Genomic DNA, 18,667 nt, shown 5'->3' with positions numbered 1-18,667 from the left:
ATATTCATGAAATTTGTTCAGGACATTTGTTTCCTTGATATGAGAGTTGAGTTCGAAAATGGTTCCGGTCAGTTGAATAACATGGCTGCCGGGGGGGGGGGCAGTTTTCTTATATTAATATAGTAAAAAAAGCTTGTGAACACTCTACAACTGGTACAAAGATTGGTTTTATATATATCACATAATTAATGCCATAATTATTGCCCTTAGATTGTCCAAATTTTCATAATATTATACAAAATCCTTGTAAACTCTCTAGAGGTCACAATAATTTTGTTTCAGATTTTATGAATCTTGGTCATAATATTTATTTTTGTAAGCAAAGTTTGATGTTTGGTAAGGGGGGGTCAACTCAAAATATAGGTCACCAGGTCAAATCTTATAAAAACAAAAACACTCCATATGCCAGAGTTTTGGTTCAATTATGATAAAACTTGACCAGGTTGTTTGTCTGGAAATATCTAGGTCAAGTTTGACGTTTTGTAAAGATTGAATGAACAGACTCCTCTCAGGTGAGCGAACTAGGGCCATCTTGGCCCTCTTGTTTAATGCAATATTTGCAGCTCAGACACCGCCTTTGTTCTTGGGACTCAGCATAAATTATCTGTGCAAACATGTTTGTTTGGTGGTTTATCAACATGGTGTTACTCAATATAGTGATGCACTTTTAAGGTTGAATCATAGTGACAACTAGAAATGGCGCGGCAGAGGCCGACGCGTATCCCCACGCCGCAGGTTAGACCCAGGGGCGCCCCATGGCTGGTAATGGGTCCATGCATAGTTGAGATTGACCATATTGTCATAAGAGAAGTTCAGTATCAATTAGAAGTGAATCAGTGTAGAAATGAAGAAATTATAGTAAAAGACAATTTTGGGTGGGTGTGGCCTATGTGGACGGGGTGCCCTAGGGTTGGTAATGGGGCCATGCATAGCTGAGATTGACCGTATTGTCATAAGAGAGGTTCAGTATCAATTTGAAGTGAATCGGTGTAGAAATGAAGAAATTATAGTAAAAGGCAATTTTGGGTGGGCGTGGCCTATGTGGGTGTGGCCTATTATGGGTGGGGCGCCCCAGGGTTGGTAATGGGGCCATACATAGTTGAGATTGACCGTATTGTCATAAGAGAGGTTCAGTATCAATTTGAAGTGAATCGGTGTAGAAATGAAGAAATTATAGTAAAAGGCAATTTTGGGTGGGCGTGGCCTATGTGGACGGGGAGCCCTTGGGTTGGTAATGGTGCCATGCATAGCTGAGATTGACCGTATTGTCATAAGAGAGGTTCAGTATCAATTTGAAGTGAATCGATGTAGAAATGAAGAAATAATAGGAAAAGGCAATTTTGGGTGGGCGTGGCCTATGTTGGCGGGGTGCCCCAGGGTTGGTCATGGGGCCATGCATAGCTGAGATTGACCGTATTGTCATAAGAGAGGTTCAGTATCAATTTGAAGTGAATCGGTGTAGAAATGAAGAAATTATAGTAAAAGGCAATTTTGGGAGGGCGTGGCCTATGTGGACGGGGTGCCCTAGGGTTGGTAATGGGGCCATGCATAGCTGAGATTGACCGTATTGTCATAAGAGAGGTTCAGTATCAATTTGAAGTGAATCGGTGTAGAAATGAAGAAATTATAGTAAAAGGCAATTTTGGGTGGGCGTGGCCTATGTGTCCGGGGCACCCCAGGGTTGGTGATGGGGTCATGCATAGTTGAGATTGACCTTAATGTCATAAGAGAGGCTCAGTATCGATTTGAAGTAAATCGGTGCAGAAATGAAGAAGTTAATGTAAATTAACATAAAATATGAGTGAAAATCTCTGACCCGGCCCCGCCCCAACCCCCATAACTTTTGACCCAGGGGTCAGATCAAAATTCCGTCACTGTCACCGTCGCACATATGCTCATAGCTACCATGTATGTAAGTTTCAAGGTTCTAGTGCTAATAGTGTAGGAGGAGCAGGTGGCCAGGACGGACGGACAGACGCACATCCATACAATATCCCCACGTTTTTCGGAGATAATTATATTAATCACATGGCCTTTTGAATTTTCACTGATATCATCCTATTTTGTATGTTTTGTTTAAATTTGAAATATGCCAATTACTTTACTGATAAATCAATCTCAACAAGGAAACAAAATTTAAAAAACATTAACACAATTATGCTTTCATGTATTTTATCTTATAATGTTAAACAGTGTTATTTAAAGATTGTCAGATCGCCAGCTGCAGTATTAAGACAATCTCAGACAAAGATCAAATCTGATTAAATATTTCAATTTAATTCATGTAACCTAGTATGCTTGAAGCTGATGGTTTCACCCGAGATAAAATCTTTTTAAATGAAATAAGTAGAGCAATTAAGTTGTAAGGTTTTTATTGCAATTACATGTTGAAACTTAATTGACCATTTGCATTCTTGTAAGTTACAGTTGATTGAATGATAAGATATTCATTTAGTTGAATTTTCAATCCCCCTCCCCCCAGTCACTGCACTATCTAAGGTGCAAACTACTTTTTATCCCCGCCAAAAAAAAAAGACGGAGGGGATATAGTAATTGGTCCTGTCCGGTCCGTCCAGCTGAAACTTTGTCCGGAGCATAACTTCAAATCTAGTCAATGAATTTACTTTAAACTTAGAATAAAAACAGATGGCAACTAGGAGAAGTGCAGTGACCAAGAAACATAAATCTATCTACCTTAGGTTTTGAATTATCTCCCCTTTTATATAACTTTAAAGTAAATTTTTGTCCAGAGCATAACTCTAAATAAACTGAAGGGATTTACTTGAAAACTTGAAATATAAACAGATGGCAACTAGGAGATGTGCAGTGACCAAGAACCACTACTCTATCTACCTTAGTTTTTGAATTATCTCTCCTTTTATATAATTTTTAGGGTAAATTTTTGTCCGGAGCATAACTCTAAATCTACTGAAGGGATTAACTTGAAACTTGAAATATAAACAGATGGCAACTAGGAGAAGTGCAGTGACCAAGAACCACAACTCTATCTACCTTAGTTTTTGAATTATCTCCCCTTTTATATAATTTTTAAGTAAATTTTTGTCTGGAGCATAACTCTAAATCTACTGAAGGGATTTACTTGAAACTTGAAATATAAACTGATGGCAAGTAGGAAAAGTGCAGTGACTAAGAACCATAACTCTATCTACCTTAGTTTTTTAATTATCTCCCCTTTTATATAACTTTAAAGTAAATTTTGTCCGGAGCATAACTCCAAATCTATTGAATGGATTTACTTTAAACTTAGAATATAAACAGATGGCAACTAGGAGAAGTGCAGTGACCAAGAGCCTTAACTCTATCTACCTTAGTTTTTGAATTATTTCCCCTTTTATATAACTTTAAGGTAAATTTTTGTCTGGAGAATAACTCTAAATCAACTGAAGGGATTTACTTGAAACTTGAAACTTAAACAGATGGCAAGTAGGAGATGTGCAGTGACTAAGAACCATAACTCTATCTACCTTAGTGTTTGAATTATATCCCTTTATTTAATTTCAAAGTAAATTTTTGTCCAGAGCATATTGAATTATCTCCCTTTATTTGTTTTTACAAATATTATTCTACTCTCTAAAACAAATGTCATACAAGCAAACACATTTTGGCGGGGTTTGGCACTACTGTGACAAGCTGTTGTTACCATTTTACATGCGCTTGTGTCTCATGAATACAAGAAAAACTCAACAAAAGATTACAGGTCACTTATTTGAATTACAATATTAACCTCTTGGATTTAGGTAATTTTCGTTTGTACCTCACTGGAGATCCGATTACCAACTATTATTTATAATAATTGAGTATTGTAATACTAAATAGTAAATATTAGAATGTTACCAAATACCAACTGTTATTTATAATAATTAGCTTTTAAATTCACTATTCAAATATCACTAAATTCCAACTTTTATTGATAATAATTAGCTATTATAAAATTACTAACAATTCAAATATCACATAAAACTGATCAGGTTTGTAAACAAATTGCAGTATAATCTCTTGTGTTATAAATAACTTGAATGACACACAAATCTTTATCCTTAATATTGTAGAGCTATTTGTTTACTTTTTTTACAAATTACATGCTAAAACTTATTGGTATATTCTTGTAGTTGAATGTTAATCCCTCCTCAGTTCTTAGGTAAAAAAGTTTATACTTACATATAGTACTGTGTTACATACACTGGTGAATACAGATGAGTTTGTTTAGCTAAGGCTTAGAAAATTAGATACACCAGCCATGGAACCTTGGTAAGTGGTTCAAGTTTTTGACCCAAGCTATTAAACTTATCTGTATTTGACACTTACCAGGCTTATCCATTCCCACAATCGTTTTTCAAAAGTAATAGCCTCCTTATGTTAAAAACATGCAAAAGAAAATTGCTGAAGTATCCAGAAAAGCTCAGTAAACATGAATGAAGTATGTTAATGAAAAAGTTACATAATTTTTAGCTCAGCTGATTTCGGAGAAACCCCAAGGTATTGTCATAGCCAGCTCGTCGTCATTCATACAACAGTTGTTAGTTATGACTATTCCCTATCCACCCATATCACACTGTCTAATGCACTTTCACCTTGACCTTGTTTGGATCTTGAGTAAGTCAAATTGTCTATGTTTGAGCCTCGCTCTGGGAAAACTTGGTTTAACGCAAGTGCGTTAAGTGTCATCCCAAACTAGCCTGTGCAGTTGCAAAGGCTAATCAGGGACAACACTTTCCGCTTGTATTGTATCTTTAGTTTGAAGACAGTCTCTTAGGGAAAATCAAGTTGTTTGCGAAAAGTGTAGTTCCTGATTAGCCTGTGCAGACTGCACAGGCTAATCTGGGACAACACTTTACGCACATTAAACCCCGTTTTCCAAACGCAGGGCTTGTATCTTAATTTTGCTGTTAGTCTAACACTATAACACATGAAGAGAGTGCTGACACGCTCCTAGTTGAAGCCACAAATGTGACTGCTTTGGCTCAGTGGACTTTTTTTAACTTAAGCATATAGCTTTTCTTTCTTTTTACTACCTTATTAAGTCATGGAGTACTGTGTGTATAAGAGTAACCCAATTTAGTGCAAACATTAAACAATGGAACAGCACCACTAATTAGTTAATTTGTTTTAAGGAGACCTATTGTAATTGTTTGATCCACAAGTGGTATAAGAAGTGGCTATTGTTAAATTTTGGGGAATATGGGTACTTACAAAAAAAATGTAATGCAGTTGTTAAGGATGAAAAAAAAGTTGTTAAGTATGGCATATGGGATAGGAGTTGAATTTGTTACTTATATAGTCATCCAGGATGAAGTTGTGCATGTTTGTATAGATATATGATTGAAGTTTATAATAAATGCATATATAGATATCCTGATGCCAAATATGGCTCACAACCGGAATTTGTGAATTATTGGTTTTGAAACAAGGAAATGAAATCATTATATTTAATCTGATTTGAGCTGCATTCTGGGATAGCAGGGTTTGATATATCTGCTGTACGCGTCGTCCCAGATAATGGATGACACTTTCGCCTTTTATGGAATTTTTCGTTTAAATGAAGTCTCTTCATAGCAAAAAATTCAGATTAGGCAGAAAGTGTGGTCCCTATTTAGCTTGTGTTTGTCAGTTCATACATGTATGTTAGTGCTTTCTTCTGTTCACTTCTCCACCTGCAATGTTTTTAAGAGAATCTTCACAGGAATGAACCTTGGGTGACCCTCTCTCATTGTTGTTCCAAACGTTCCGGTCCATTAAATTTGAAGGTCATTTGCGTGAAGAACCAAGACACCACGGGGTGCAAGTTTTCTTATATGGCACCATTCTGTCTGAATCCTTTTGAAATCTCATTTTTATCTCGATTTCATGAAATATGCTCAGACTATTTGTTCTAAAGATACCTCGGCGAATTTTGACAATGGTTTTCAAAATATCACTTAAGTTGCTATTAATAGTTCAGTTCCCAGAAATATCACATGCATGACCTAGGGCCTTTGACCTTTTTGTTTGTGTAAATATTGATGGACATTCAAAATGTTTCTGAAGGATATTGTTAAATTATGAGAGGTACTTAATTTTTTATGCTAATGCTTGTTTTAATAGTTCATGGTCGTCTGAACTGTTAGTTAACTGTTAAACTGATAGTTTATAACTGATAATTTTTAACTAATGTTACAACAATGTAAAAGCATTTAAGAATAACTCTCTTCAGATATGAGCTTATTTGAAACAACATTTGTCTCCCTTTAAACTGTTTAGAGCCTGTTGAAGTGTTTTTCTGTTTGTGAAAATAATTAGGTGCATTGAAAAAATTCATTTGTTGACAAATTATAGAAAACAAATTACTAAAAAAATATTTGATTTTTTTTATGGAATCTAAGTATAAGACAGTGTAAAATATAAAATCCACTGCTGGGATCTAACAGAACAATTTGAAACAAAAACAATAATAAGTGTACACGCCACACAATTCCATTCAAATATGAGTTTGCAGATATCTTGTGCTGATTTTTAATGTAAATGTACAACATACATGATATTGAACCATTATTGACAGTAATTGAAGCTGCAATATTTGAAAATGTTTTAGCAAAACGGTCTTGAAAATTATTTGATTTATGATTTTGAGGTATGAGTCATGCTCTTGAGAAAACGGGATTGAATGCTTGTGCGTTAAGTGTCATCCCAGATTAGCCTGTGCAGTGAGTTCAGGCTTTTTTGGGACAATACTTTCGGCCTTTACTATAGGTTTATGCTGAGAAGAAACTTCATTTTTAGATACAAGAAAAGCGGAAAGTGTCATCTTGGATTAGCTTGTGGGGACAAGCACAGGCTAATCTGGGACAACACTTATGACACAAGCATTTTGCAATGTTGTCCCAGAGAATGGCTCATATGTAATAATACCTCTCGTATTTCAGATCTGAGCAGTAGCAATTTCACATGCTGTGATGGTCATTGCCACGACAAAACAAATTTTGTGAATTACAACCGATACCTTGTATTGGCGCCAGATGTCCTCTATGTTGGAGCAATGTAAGTATGTTGGTAGTGGTAGGTTGGTGGGTGGTTGTGGTGGTGGTTGTGTAGAAAGTGTAGTAACTAGTTTTGGTTTAAGTGTGAATGGTGGTATTGGTGGACGTTGTTGTGGGTAGTAGTAGTTATAGTTGTAGGTGTAGATGTAATAGTCTAATTATACCCCCACAAACGAAGTTTAGGGGGGTATATAGGAGTGAACCTGTCTGTTGTTCGGTTGGTCTGTCTGTCGGTCTGTTTTAAGTGTCAGCTCTCTAATTCAAGTAGTTTCCATCCAGTCTTCACCAAACTTGGTCAGAAGTTGTATCTACATGATGTCTAGGCCAAGTTCGAACAGGGGCCTTGCCAGGTCAAAAACTAGGTCACAGGGTCACTTTGTGCATTTTAAACATTCAGCATGTTGTCCGCTCTTTAATTCAAGTAGTTATCATCTGATCTTCACCAAACTTGGTCAGAAGTTGTATCTAGATGATGTCTAGGCCAAGTTCGAACATGGGCCTTGCCGGGTCAAAAACTAGGTCACGGGGTCACTTAGTGCGTTTGAAACATTCAGCATGTTGTTCGCTCTCTAATTCAAGTAGTTTTCATCCGATTTTCGCCAAACTTGGTCAGAAGTTGTATCTACTTGATGTCTAGGCCAAGATCGAACATGGGCCTTGCTGGGTCAAAAACTAGGTCACGGGGTCACTTAGTGCGTTTTAAACATTCAGCATGTTGTCAGCTCTCTAATTCAAGTAGTTTTCATCCGATCTTCACCAAACTTGGTCAGAAGTTGTATCTTGATAATCTTAAGGCCAAGTTCGAACATGGGCCTTGCAGGTTCAAAAACTAGGTCACGGGGTCACTTAATGCGTTTTTTAACATTCAGCATGGTGTCCTCTCTCTATTTCAAGTAGTTAAATCCGATCTTCACCACACTTGGTCAGAAGTTGTAACTAGATGATGTGTAGTTCAAGTTCGAACATGGGCCATGCTGGGTCAAAAACTAGGTCACGGGGTCACTTAGTGTGTTTTAAACCTCACCATGTTGTCTGCTCTCTTATTCAAGAAGCTTTTATCCAATCTTCAGCAAAATTGGTCAGAAGTTGTATCTTGATAATGTCTAGGGCATGTTTGAATATGGATCATGCCGTGTCAAAAACAAGGTCACGAGGTCACTTAGTGCGTTTTAAACATCACAATGTTGTCGGCTTACTAATTCAAGTAGTTTTCATTCAATCTTCACCAAACTTGGTCAGAAGTTGTATCTAGATGATGTCTAGGTCCAGTTTGAATATGGGTCATGCCCGGTCAAAAACTAGGTCACAGGGTATTTTAGTGCGGTTTTAACCTCACCATGTTGTCCGCACTCTAATTCATGTAGTTTTCATCAGAGCTCCAGATAAGGATTTGTGAAATTAGTAACGGTACTGCCACTGACAGAAAGAAAAGGAGTAACGCTAAAAATCAATTAGTACCTGTACTACCATATCCAAAAATACAGGTAGTACTGTACTACCCGTGTTCTTGGATATTGTAGTGTGTATAACTGACTTTACAGAAACATTTGCAGCAATTATAATAAATATATAAAGCTTCTTAAACAGTTATTGTATAAGGTTTTCCATTCTGAATTATGATGCAAATACAACTACACATTAAAACTCATGACTAATACTATTTCTTCATTTTTCTTGACAAGAAAACACAAGCCAACTAGTACGCTAAGTAAATAAACACTTATTTCACTGTCTCGTTCGTTTTCCATCGTGTTATCTAACGTTTTAAGCCACCGATGCAATCAAATCGTTGAATATCGGGGCAACAATGTCCTTTTTTGGGTTTACTGATTTAATGTCAGGATGGCTAGACGACACCGTATGTAGTCATTATATGACAACAAAGTGTTGTTTTGAACCGTTTCGGTTAAGCCAGTATTCCATTGCGCGCAGACATATTGTTTTGACGGATTTACAAGTTACAGGAAATCACGCGACAGAATAGACAATACTATATAAACCCAGTCTACAACTTTTCGGTAATTTAAATTAACAAAAAGCGCCGTTAGGTTAGAGACCAACAAATCACGCCACGCTGACGCAGACGTATCGGTATGGCCAGATTTTTTTTCGTAAATGCGTAAAATGGATATTAAAGTCGTAATTGTACGTCAAGTTTATAAAAATAAATGCGTAAATCTTCATGAAAAGGGCGTATTTACGGCTGTATGGCCCTTATCTGGAGCTCTGTTTCATCCAATCCTCACCAAACTTGGTCACAAGTTTTATCTTAATGATTTCTAGGATAAGTTTGAACATGGGCCATTCCGGGCCTAAAACTAGGTCACGGGTCACTTAGTGCGTTTTCTTAACATTCAGCATGGTGTCCCCTCTCTAATTCAAGTAGTTTACATCCGATCTTCACCAAACTTGGTCGGAAGTTTTATGGAGATGATCTTAAGGCTAAGTTAGAACATGGGCCTTTCTGGGTCAAAAACTAGGTCATGGGGTCACTAAGTGGGTTTTAAAAATTGAGCATGGTGTTCGCTGTTTTGTGTGAAGACGACATGCAAAATATTATGTGTCAATGCAGCATGTGTGTGTATAAGTCACGCCTGTGACAAAGCTCTAGTTAGCAGAAGTGATGATGGTGGTGGTAGTACGGGTAGTATATTACTTGTAGTGGGGTAGCAGCTAGTACTGTGGTGGTAGAGGTAGAAGTGGTGGCTGTCCTGTAAGCAGTTGAGGTTTTGTGAGTTCTAAATCTTAACAATTATCATCTTATGAGAGACATTTTTTTTTGCAAATTTTTACGGTAATAGATGCATGACAAGTCACCCTTCAAATGGAATTATAACATTCAAATAATGTTAAATAGACCAGTCCATAATAGCTGTGTATGTCTGCTTAAGACCATTTGTAACATCCACTATTTAAAAAAATCGTTATTTTCAAGGCTGCAAACTGAGTTAAGTGAGCATTATTTACTGAAACACAAACGGTTCTTCAAATCTGAGTGGAGTGGGTTGGGAACATTCCTCTGTCATATTTATGAGCCACATCATGCAAAAATGGATCTTACGCCATTTGCACACCCATATAACCCCTGACGAGACTGTGGATCTTACACCATTTGCACACCCATATAACTCCTGATGAGACTGTGGATCTTACACCATTTGCACACCCATATAACTCCTGACGAGACTGTGGATCTTACGCCATTTGCACACCCATATAACTCCTGACGAGACTGTGGATCTTACACCATTTGCACACCCATATAACTCCTGACGAGACTGTGGATCTTACACCATTTGCACACCCATATAACTCCTGACGAGACTGTGGATCTTACACCATTTGCACACCCATATAACTCCTGACGAGACTGTGGATCTTACACCATTTGCACACCCATATAACTCCTGACAAGACTGTGGATCTTACACCATTTGCACACCCATATAACTCTTGACGAGACTGTGGATCTTACACCATTTGCACACCCATATAACTCCTGACGAGACTGTGGATCTTACACCATTTGCAGACCCATATAACTCCTGACAAGACTGTGGATCTTACACCATTTGCACACCCATATTTATTATAACTCCTGACGAGACTGTGAATCTTACACCATTTGCACACCCATATAACTCCTGACAAGACTGGATTTCCAGTATAGAGTAACCCAAGCCTTCATGGTCTGGTTCGCAGAGAGTTAGCTCCTGACCAGACTGTGTGGATGCCCAATTTGCAGGCTGGTCTTGAGTTATGCTGGCTGGTTATGTCCTAAGACCCATTTTTGCATGACACAGCTCATATTTTGATTCTACTGATACATTGTATAATGATGCACTTCGGAATAGTTAGTCTCACCTTTGTGATTGTATAAAAATCAGTGAGTTTATAACTGCCTGCTGCCAGTTTGGTATTTTTTATTATTTTTTTTCAGGAACTACTTGTATCAGTTGAATAAAAATGATTTGACCTGTACAGTAAGTAGTGATTATCCCTTTATTTTTTTTCACCTTTAATTACAAAATGATTGTCAAAATTCTTCTAAGAAGGCTTTATACAGCATTAAACTATTGTGTGTTAACTTTTTGTAAATATAATGAGACATTTTTATAGAAAGAATCTAATGAAATTAATATGAAATTTAAAGTAACATAAATACTCAAAATCAACGAATATTTCGTAAAAAAGGGTTTTTGTAGCAATAGCCAACATTTCAACACTAGATAATGTACAATAACATAGAGTAAACAAGATACAAAATGCTAGTTTTTTTTTGTCACAATATAGTGCATTTTAACTTCCTGCAAGAATATATATTCAAAAGACACACTATCACTTACATGGTACATAAACATGTGTTGAATATATTGTCCCAAAATAAGAGAAAAAAAAAGCATTTTGTATCTTATTAAATCTATATGTTACCGGACCACATCTAGCATTGATATTTTGGCTATTGCTATGAGAACATAGATTTTTTTTTGTTAACTTTATTTTCCAAAATATCGCACAAAATATTCGTTGAATTTTAGTGTTTGTGGGCTTTTAATTTTTCTTCTTAAGTACAGTTCCTTTAAGTGAAAGTTACCGATTAAGAAATAGGGAACTTTATCATGGATTATATAATTGTTTGTCCTTTTAAGGTCACTATAAATTGAGTGTCAGTGTGTATTCTTGTTACAGATTTTAGTTTCTGTTTTGTTTTTGTTTTTCTAGAAAAATCGGTCATTACCAGCAGACGAAGAAACTAAAAGACGGTGCAGACTGCAAGGAAAAACAGATGTTAGATTTGTTGTGATTAAATAAAACCGGTTAAGGGCCATGTTAACAATTGTATTGGATTTTTATCCCCTAATTTTAACATTTCTTGGAAGTTTATCATTCTATTCAAAGACTTTTTGGCATTACATAAAACTTATTTTATGAAAATCTGAACTGAATATTTACAACAATCGTATTAAAATACTTCTTCTCTGTGCACCAATAGGCATTTATTCTGTTTACTGATTGCCAATGCACTAAGGAAGTTGTACATGCATTAAGTAATACTTCATTATTGGAAAAAACAAACCAACAATTTCCATGGTTACCATGACAAACGCTAAAGCATTATGAGACATTTACATTGCTGTTTGGTATGTAGTGTGTGCTAGTAAATGTCTGGTAAATGTCAATGATACCTCTACAAATGGCAGAACACATAATAGCCTTGTTCAAGGAAAACTGGGCTAAATGCATGTCCATTCAGCACAGACTAACTAGGGACAACACCTTATGCCTAAACTGGATTCTCATTTAGGAGAAATTTCCTTTTAATGAAAAATTTATTAAAGCCAAAAGTGTTGTCCCAGAATAGCCTGTGCAGGCTAGCCAATTGATTTGTCACACATGTAAATCATATTAATGTTTATAATACACATTTATAATGTTTTGAAAGTGTTCATAGAATTGTTTCTTGTTTTGTAGGTGCCTGACTGCCAGAACCACATTCGAGTCATCATGGAGAATAATAATCGTAGCCAGCTATTTGTGTGTGGGACCGGGGCCTACTTTCCCACCAAATATTCCCTCAATGTAAGCTTTTTAAGTCCCTGAAATGTATGTTAGAAGTTATTTTTAACCAGGTTTTCCGAAGGAAAAAAACTGGTTATTAGATTGGCAAATGTCGGGGGCGAGCGGAACAAGCTTGTCCGGGCCATACCTTTGTCGTTCATTGTGAGATTTTAAAATCATTTGGCACATTTGCTCACCATCATTGAACGGTGTGTTGCGCGAAAGAATTACGTCAATATCTCCAAGGTCAAGGTCACACTTTGAGTTCAAAGGTCAAAAATGGCCTTAAATGAGCTTTTCCAGGCCATTATATGTCATTCATTGTGAGATTTTAAAATCATTTGGCACATTAGTTCACCATAATTGGACGGTGTGTCCCGCCAAAGAATTAAGTCGTTATCTCTAAGGTCAAGGTCGCCATGACTGAAAATAGATTGATTTTGAAACAAGGGGGTAACTATGAACATGTAACAATGTACGTCTTGAGTTGTTTCCCTTTATCACACTTTTTCTAAATTGAAATCACGGTTGCCACAAGTAAAAATAGATTGAATTTGAAACAAGGGGGGGTAACAATGCACATTTTGAATTTTCTCCCTTTATCAGACTTTTTTTTAAATTGAAAACCTGGTTTTGTGACAATTTTGTCCCCTGTTTATATCCTAGTTTGTTGTTGTATAATTCTCAGTCAAAAGTATAGATGCCTAACAATTAAATCACAGGAAGCAGAACCGATGTAATTTGATATGGTGCATCTATACTCCTGACCGAGCTTATTTTACAACTAATTATGGTAAAAATATTATTTTGATTCAAACACAATTATGAATGTTGTGAAAGTTAAGAATGAGGGCTATATTTAAATTATTGTTCCTATAAGTTCATCAGTGAGTTGTACTGACATCATCAAACAACATCTTAACAAGTTGACACAATTTCATAGATAAACATTGAGCGAATTCAGATTCATGGATAAACATTTAAAGAAAAAGATATGCTATGCCTTTAATAGATACTACTGTGAATGCCTACACACTTATTTATAATATACACTGTAACTCCAATATAGTGCGGTCCGTTATAACGCTGTGTCCAATATAACGCGGGGGGTCCTTGGATCCCGTTTTTTCTCCAACCTTCCATTTCTGATTCAAACCAATGTTATGCATCTTCATGTATTTTCAGAAAATTCAAAGATGGCGGCGATCACAGCCTGCTTGCTTTATCCGTCCGTTTAACCGATTTTAATCGATTTTAATCGATTAGAAGTTAAACGACACGAGAAAGCTAACTGGTGTTAATCTCTTGTGTAATGTCAATAAAGGTCAATAAAGGTGTGAAAACTTGCGAGTCAGTGTTTATTACATGTATTCTCTATCAGAGCTGCTCAGTGCGCTATTTTCAATAAGGTAAGTGCAAGTGGAATAATTATCAAATTAAAGTTATTCAAAACGATTAAAACATTTTTACTTTGATTTGATTGCAGTTTGTCCATATGAAAGGAGCGGCTGTGAAATATACTGCGCACAACTAGTATACTGCGCAGCCAGAGACTCGTGCAAGCAGAGAAAGATGACGGAATATTTCACATTTCATAGCGAATAGATGAATTACCTGTTAATGTTTTGTATGTATCGTGTATTGTATAAACTTTGACAGTGTTATCGTTTATTATATGCTATACATGCTTGATAAATAAAAAGATCTTTGTTTATGTTTAATGTTTCTGTTGTTTCTGTACGTGTACGAATAATAAATTAAATAATCCTAACGATTTATTTACGTGCTAACGCAGTACACTTAACAGAGATTCACTTAAATTTTTGCCATTTATCAGAAAGTCCACGGAAAGCACGATTTTTACATGACGCGTATGACGCAATAAAACATTTCTTTGTACATGTGTCGTATTGCATTCAATCTAAATTTAAAGTCGCTCGCCCAATTAAAGCTCTGTCCCATAATGCACTGTACTCTTTTTCTGAAAATTGGCGTCGGCATATGGATGTGCTTATGAATCTCATATTTCTCGTCATAAATGTTAAAGATTATTTTTTTCGTAATTGATGTTGTAATTATATTGGATTATCGGATTCATGTGCACATTAGAAAAGCGGTATGTATTACGTTATCGTTCGATTCGGTTTATATGCAAGTATTTTCGGATGACAACAGAGCATGGCAATACACAGGACCTATATTATAGGCTATAATTTACCTGTTTTTATACCCCCCTGCAATAAATTAGCTCAAAACTTATAACGCTGTCCGTTTATAACGCGGTTGCGTGGCTTGGACCCCGTCATCCGCGTTATATTGGAGTTACAGTGTATAGTTAAATCGGCTTTAAGTTTTGTGTAAAACTATAACAAAGTAAAATAAAATGTTCTAGTTTCAATGTTATACAGGAACAGTAAGATTGCAGTGGTTATAATTAAGCATTTTAAAGCTCATGCATTTTTACTGTACAGATGCCCAGAATTTTTCTGAAGAAGTTTTTAAACATTAGTGAAAAGTCTTACTCATACTTATTGCAGAATAGCCTACATTTGATTTCCTTGTTTGTCTTAAGAAAACAAGTGTTGTATTGTGTTAAAGTACGTGTTTGTCTATAGATATCTAGTTGTGTGTTGTGTTTGATATTACCTTGTATACTCCTTTTAAACTGTTTTCACTGTTTAAGCAAGGTATTCAGTGCTGGTGGTTTTTGGTAAAATGTGGGGCCGAAATTCGGCCTTATTCTCAACATTAAAAGTATATATTTTTCCTAAACAACTGCTTACATTTCCTAATTGAAGATTACCAAATGTTTTTTTATTTTAAAAAAAATTGCATCATTAAGTTCATTGCCTTATATAGCTCTATAAGTTGAACCTTAGTCAAATCACTTTTATTCACCATTTAAAAGGATTTGTAAGCAAAAAAACAACACCAAATTTCCAATTTTAGTCAAAACAACGTTATTCTTCCAAATCTGAAGGGCTCGGGCCCCATGCCCTAAGTTCCCAAAGTATTATAGAAGGTAAAGCCTGTAACTTTTAGAATTCTTCAATTTTGAGTGTGCATAAAAAGGTAAGTTAATTCTTCAATAAATTGAAAACAGTTTCTCAGTTGATTTATCATCATTATAAGCCTTATACTGTTGCTTACAGTAATGAATGTCAATTATTTTTGTTCATTTTTTGTGACATCTACAACAGAGGATCACCATGCAGTTCATGCAAAATCAAGTAAATTTATACAGTCCACTCTCGTTATCTTGAAGTCGGCGGGAACAAGAAAAAATATCGAAATAACGAGAGTTCGAGATATCCGATTAGGCGTTTTCAAAGAAAAATGAGACAAAAATTTACCTTGTTTTTAACATTTAAATACCTGCAATGTGGTCTAACTAAAGCTGTCACAGTGTGGCATAATACTTTCTACTACCCTATCTATTACCTGATATATACACGTTTTTTATGAGGCACAATTAAATTTGCTATTTAAATGCTTTAAATGACGTTTTAAGTGTTACTGAATTGCATGAACACATGCAGTTATCATTTTCTACACTGTCGAGTAAACATCCGGTAATGTTGCTGTTTATAGTTATGATGTAATTGACGTCCAATCAAGACGAGGGTTTTTTATCTGAACATGCGTAAATCACGTTTCAGAATACTGAACTGTACATGTACATTTTGTAGTTTGAAATGCAAATTTCAATCGATTATTAGTACAGGATAAAATAAACCCACACGTTCTAAAGTGACAGGCCATACTCAACATTTAATTGCTAACGACATTACACACATGTGGTCATTGATGCAATTAACGGATCAATTATCTACCGCACAGTATCGGGAGCAGCCGGGCGAAGCGGGACGGTGAAGTATCAAAGAAAAAAATTCTCACCTTTGCTGACATTGGGACAGTTATTAGCACTTCGAGATAAACCACAGTAAATACATGTCAAATCGGGACTCTGGACAAATTTTTATATCGAGATATCAAATTATTCGACATAATGAAAATCGAGATATGTGATGTGTATTAATAAAGATAAAGAAGGAAAAGAAGTAGGGACATTAAGCTTACTTCGACATATCGAGAAAATCGATATATCTGATGTCGAGATAACGAGAGTAGACTTTAGTGCATTTTGATTTTCTTCTTTTTGATCAAATCTTGACATTAGGCAAGCATGTCAATTACACCTGCATACAAGCATGGGTAATGATATATACCTCTGAAAAGCAGTCAATCATGTATGGTTGTACTTTGTATTTAAAAAGGTAAATTATAGTCTTCATGCCTTGAAGAAGAAGATTATGTTTCAGGACCATTTTGATAATAACAAGGATTGTAAGCAAAAAGCTGCTATTGTTCCATTTTTCTAACAATAAAATAATTACATAATATTTTCATAAACTTTATTAGGGCTCATAATGGTTTTGAAGAAATAATTCTGTACAAGTTATTCACCATTATATATAACTCATAATTTGTTGACCATCCATAAAAGGTGGAGGAAAGTTCACTGGTTTTATGATGTATGTCTAGCATGTCTGTCTAGTTTGGTTGTACGGTCTTTTTTTCTAGTCTCTATGTCATGGGTGTATGTCTTTACTAGTTCAATCTTCATGATCTATGTCAGAACTTTTGTTCTAATAATATCAGGGGCTGCACAGAACAGTTCAGTTCATTTGTATCTCCGGTGAGCAACTTTAGGCCTTTCAGGCTCTCTAGTTTACATCACATTTCATGACCTGTTTGGAAGAATGTCTGAATATATGGTTTTATATTTGTCTGATTACATCAACTATTAGTGATTATGCACCTCAGGATGGAAAAGCATTCTTATAGTCGGATGTTTTTTAACCGAGTTGCTATGCAAGCAAGCTCACAAAATTAATGTTACAATTCCTTGGTTGCCTGTAGCTATTTAACCAGCTTTTCACCTTATATGACCTTTACATAATGCCAGTAGACCTGAATGAATACACTCCATTCATTCCATTGGCTGAATAGAGCATAATGCATCGGAAAATTAGCAACATCATCTTCTTAGTGTAGGGAAATGCGACCAAACTGCATGTTCATGTATATACATTGTTACAGATTTTCACCCAGTTACAATGACGCATAACGTGTGAAATAAAAAGAGCACAAAAATGCTTTAACCTTTGTTTAAGCTCACCTGAGCACAACATGATCAACTTTTGTCCGTTTTCTGTCGTCAACAGTGGCCTTGTTAACTAGAGGCCACATTTATTTTCAATCTTCATAAAACTTTGTCAGAAGATTTGTCCCAATGATTTGGACGTTTTCAAAAATGGTTCTGATTGGTTGAAAAACATTACTGCCAGGGGGCGGGACATTTTTCCTTATATGACTATAGTAAAACCTTGTTTACTCTCTAGAGGTCATATTCATTGTCCGATCATCATAACACTTGGTCAGAAGATTTATCCCAATGATATCTTGGACGAGATTGTAAATGGTTCCTGTTGGTTGAAAAACATGGCCACCAGCGGGTGGGGCATTTTCCTTGTATGACTATATATGGAAATAGTAAAAAATTGTTTACACTCAAGAGGCCACATTTATCTGTTGACAAACATGGCCACCAGGGGTCGGGGCTTTTTTCCTTAAAGGCTATAGTGAAACCTTGTTAACACTCTTTAAGTCACATTTATTGTTCACTTTTCCATGAAATTTGGTCAGATCATTTTTTCCAATGACATCTTGGATGAGTTTGAAAATGGTTCAGGTCTGTTGACAAACATGGCCACGGGGGTGGCAGGGCATTAATGGCTATAGTAAAACCTTGTTAATACTTTAATAAGTCACATTTTTTGTTCACTTTTCATGAAACTTGGTCAGAACATGTGTTCTTATGATATCTTGGGCTGCACAGAACAGGTCAGTTCCTGTGTACTTCATGTGAGCAAATTTGGAACTTTTAGGCTGTCTTGTTTCTTGTCTTGTTGGATTGTCTGTCTATCTGTTTGGCTGTCTTTCTATCTGTGTGTATTTTTCTGTCTTAACTTGTGCTTGAGGTTGTTTTTTTATAAAAAAGAGTTTTAAGA

General features: G+C 35.9%; 1 protein-coding gene across 1 annotated transcript in view; it reads left to right on the top strand.

Moving 5' to 3' along the window:
* The window catches only part of LOC127876449 (semaphorin-2A-like), a 148,679-nt gene that overhangs the window by 83,286 nt on the left and 46,726 nt on the right, over positions 1-18,667 (top strand). The window contains exons 6-10 of the mRNA XM_052421745.1: positions 6,921-7,035; positions 10,975-11,017; positions 11,757-11,822; positions 12,507-12,614; positions 15,794-15,823. Of these exons, the coding sequence (XP_052277705.1) occupies positions 6,921-7,035; positions 10,975-11,017; positions 11,757-11,822; positions 12,507-12,614; positions 15,794-15,823 (362 nt within the window). The remainder of the gene's footprint in view (positions 1-6,920; positions 7,036-10,974; positions 11,018-11,756; positions 11,823-12,506; positions 12,615-15,793; positions 15,824-18,667) is intronic.

This window comes from Dreissena polymorpha, chromosome 4 (assembly GCF_020536995.1).
Source record: "Dreissena polymorpha isolate Duluth1 chromosome 4, UMN_Dpol_1.0, whole genome shotgun sequence".
NCBI classification, from domain to species: Eukaryota; Metazoa; Mollusca; class Bivalvia; order Myida; family Dreissenidae; genus Dreissena; species Dreissena polymorpha.
The sequence above is the reverse complement of the archived record's forward strand: the minus strand, read 5'-3'. Positions and strand labels throughout refer to the sequence as shown.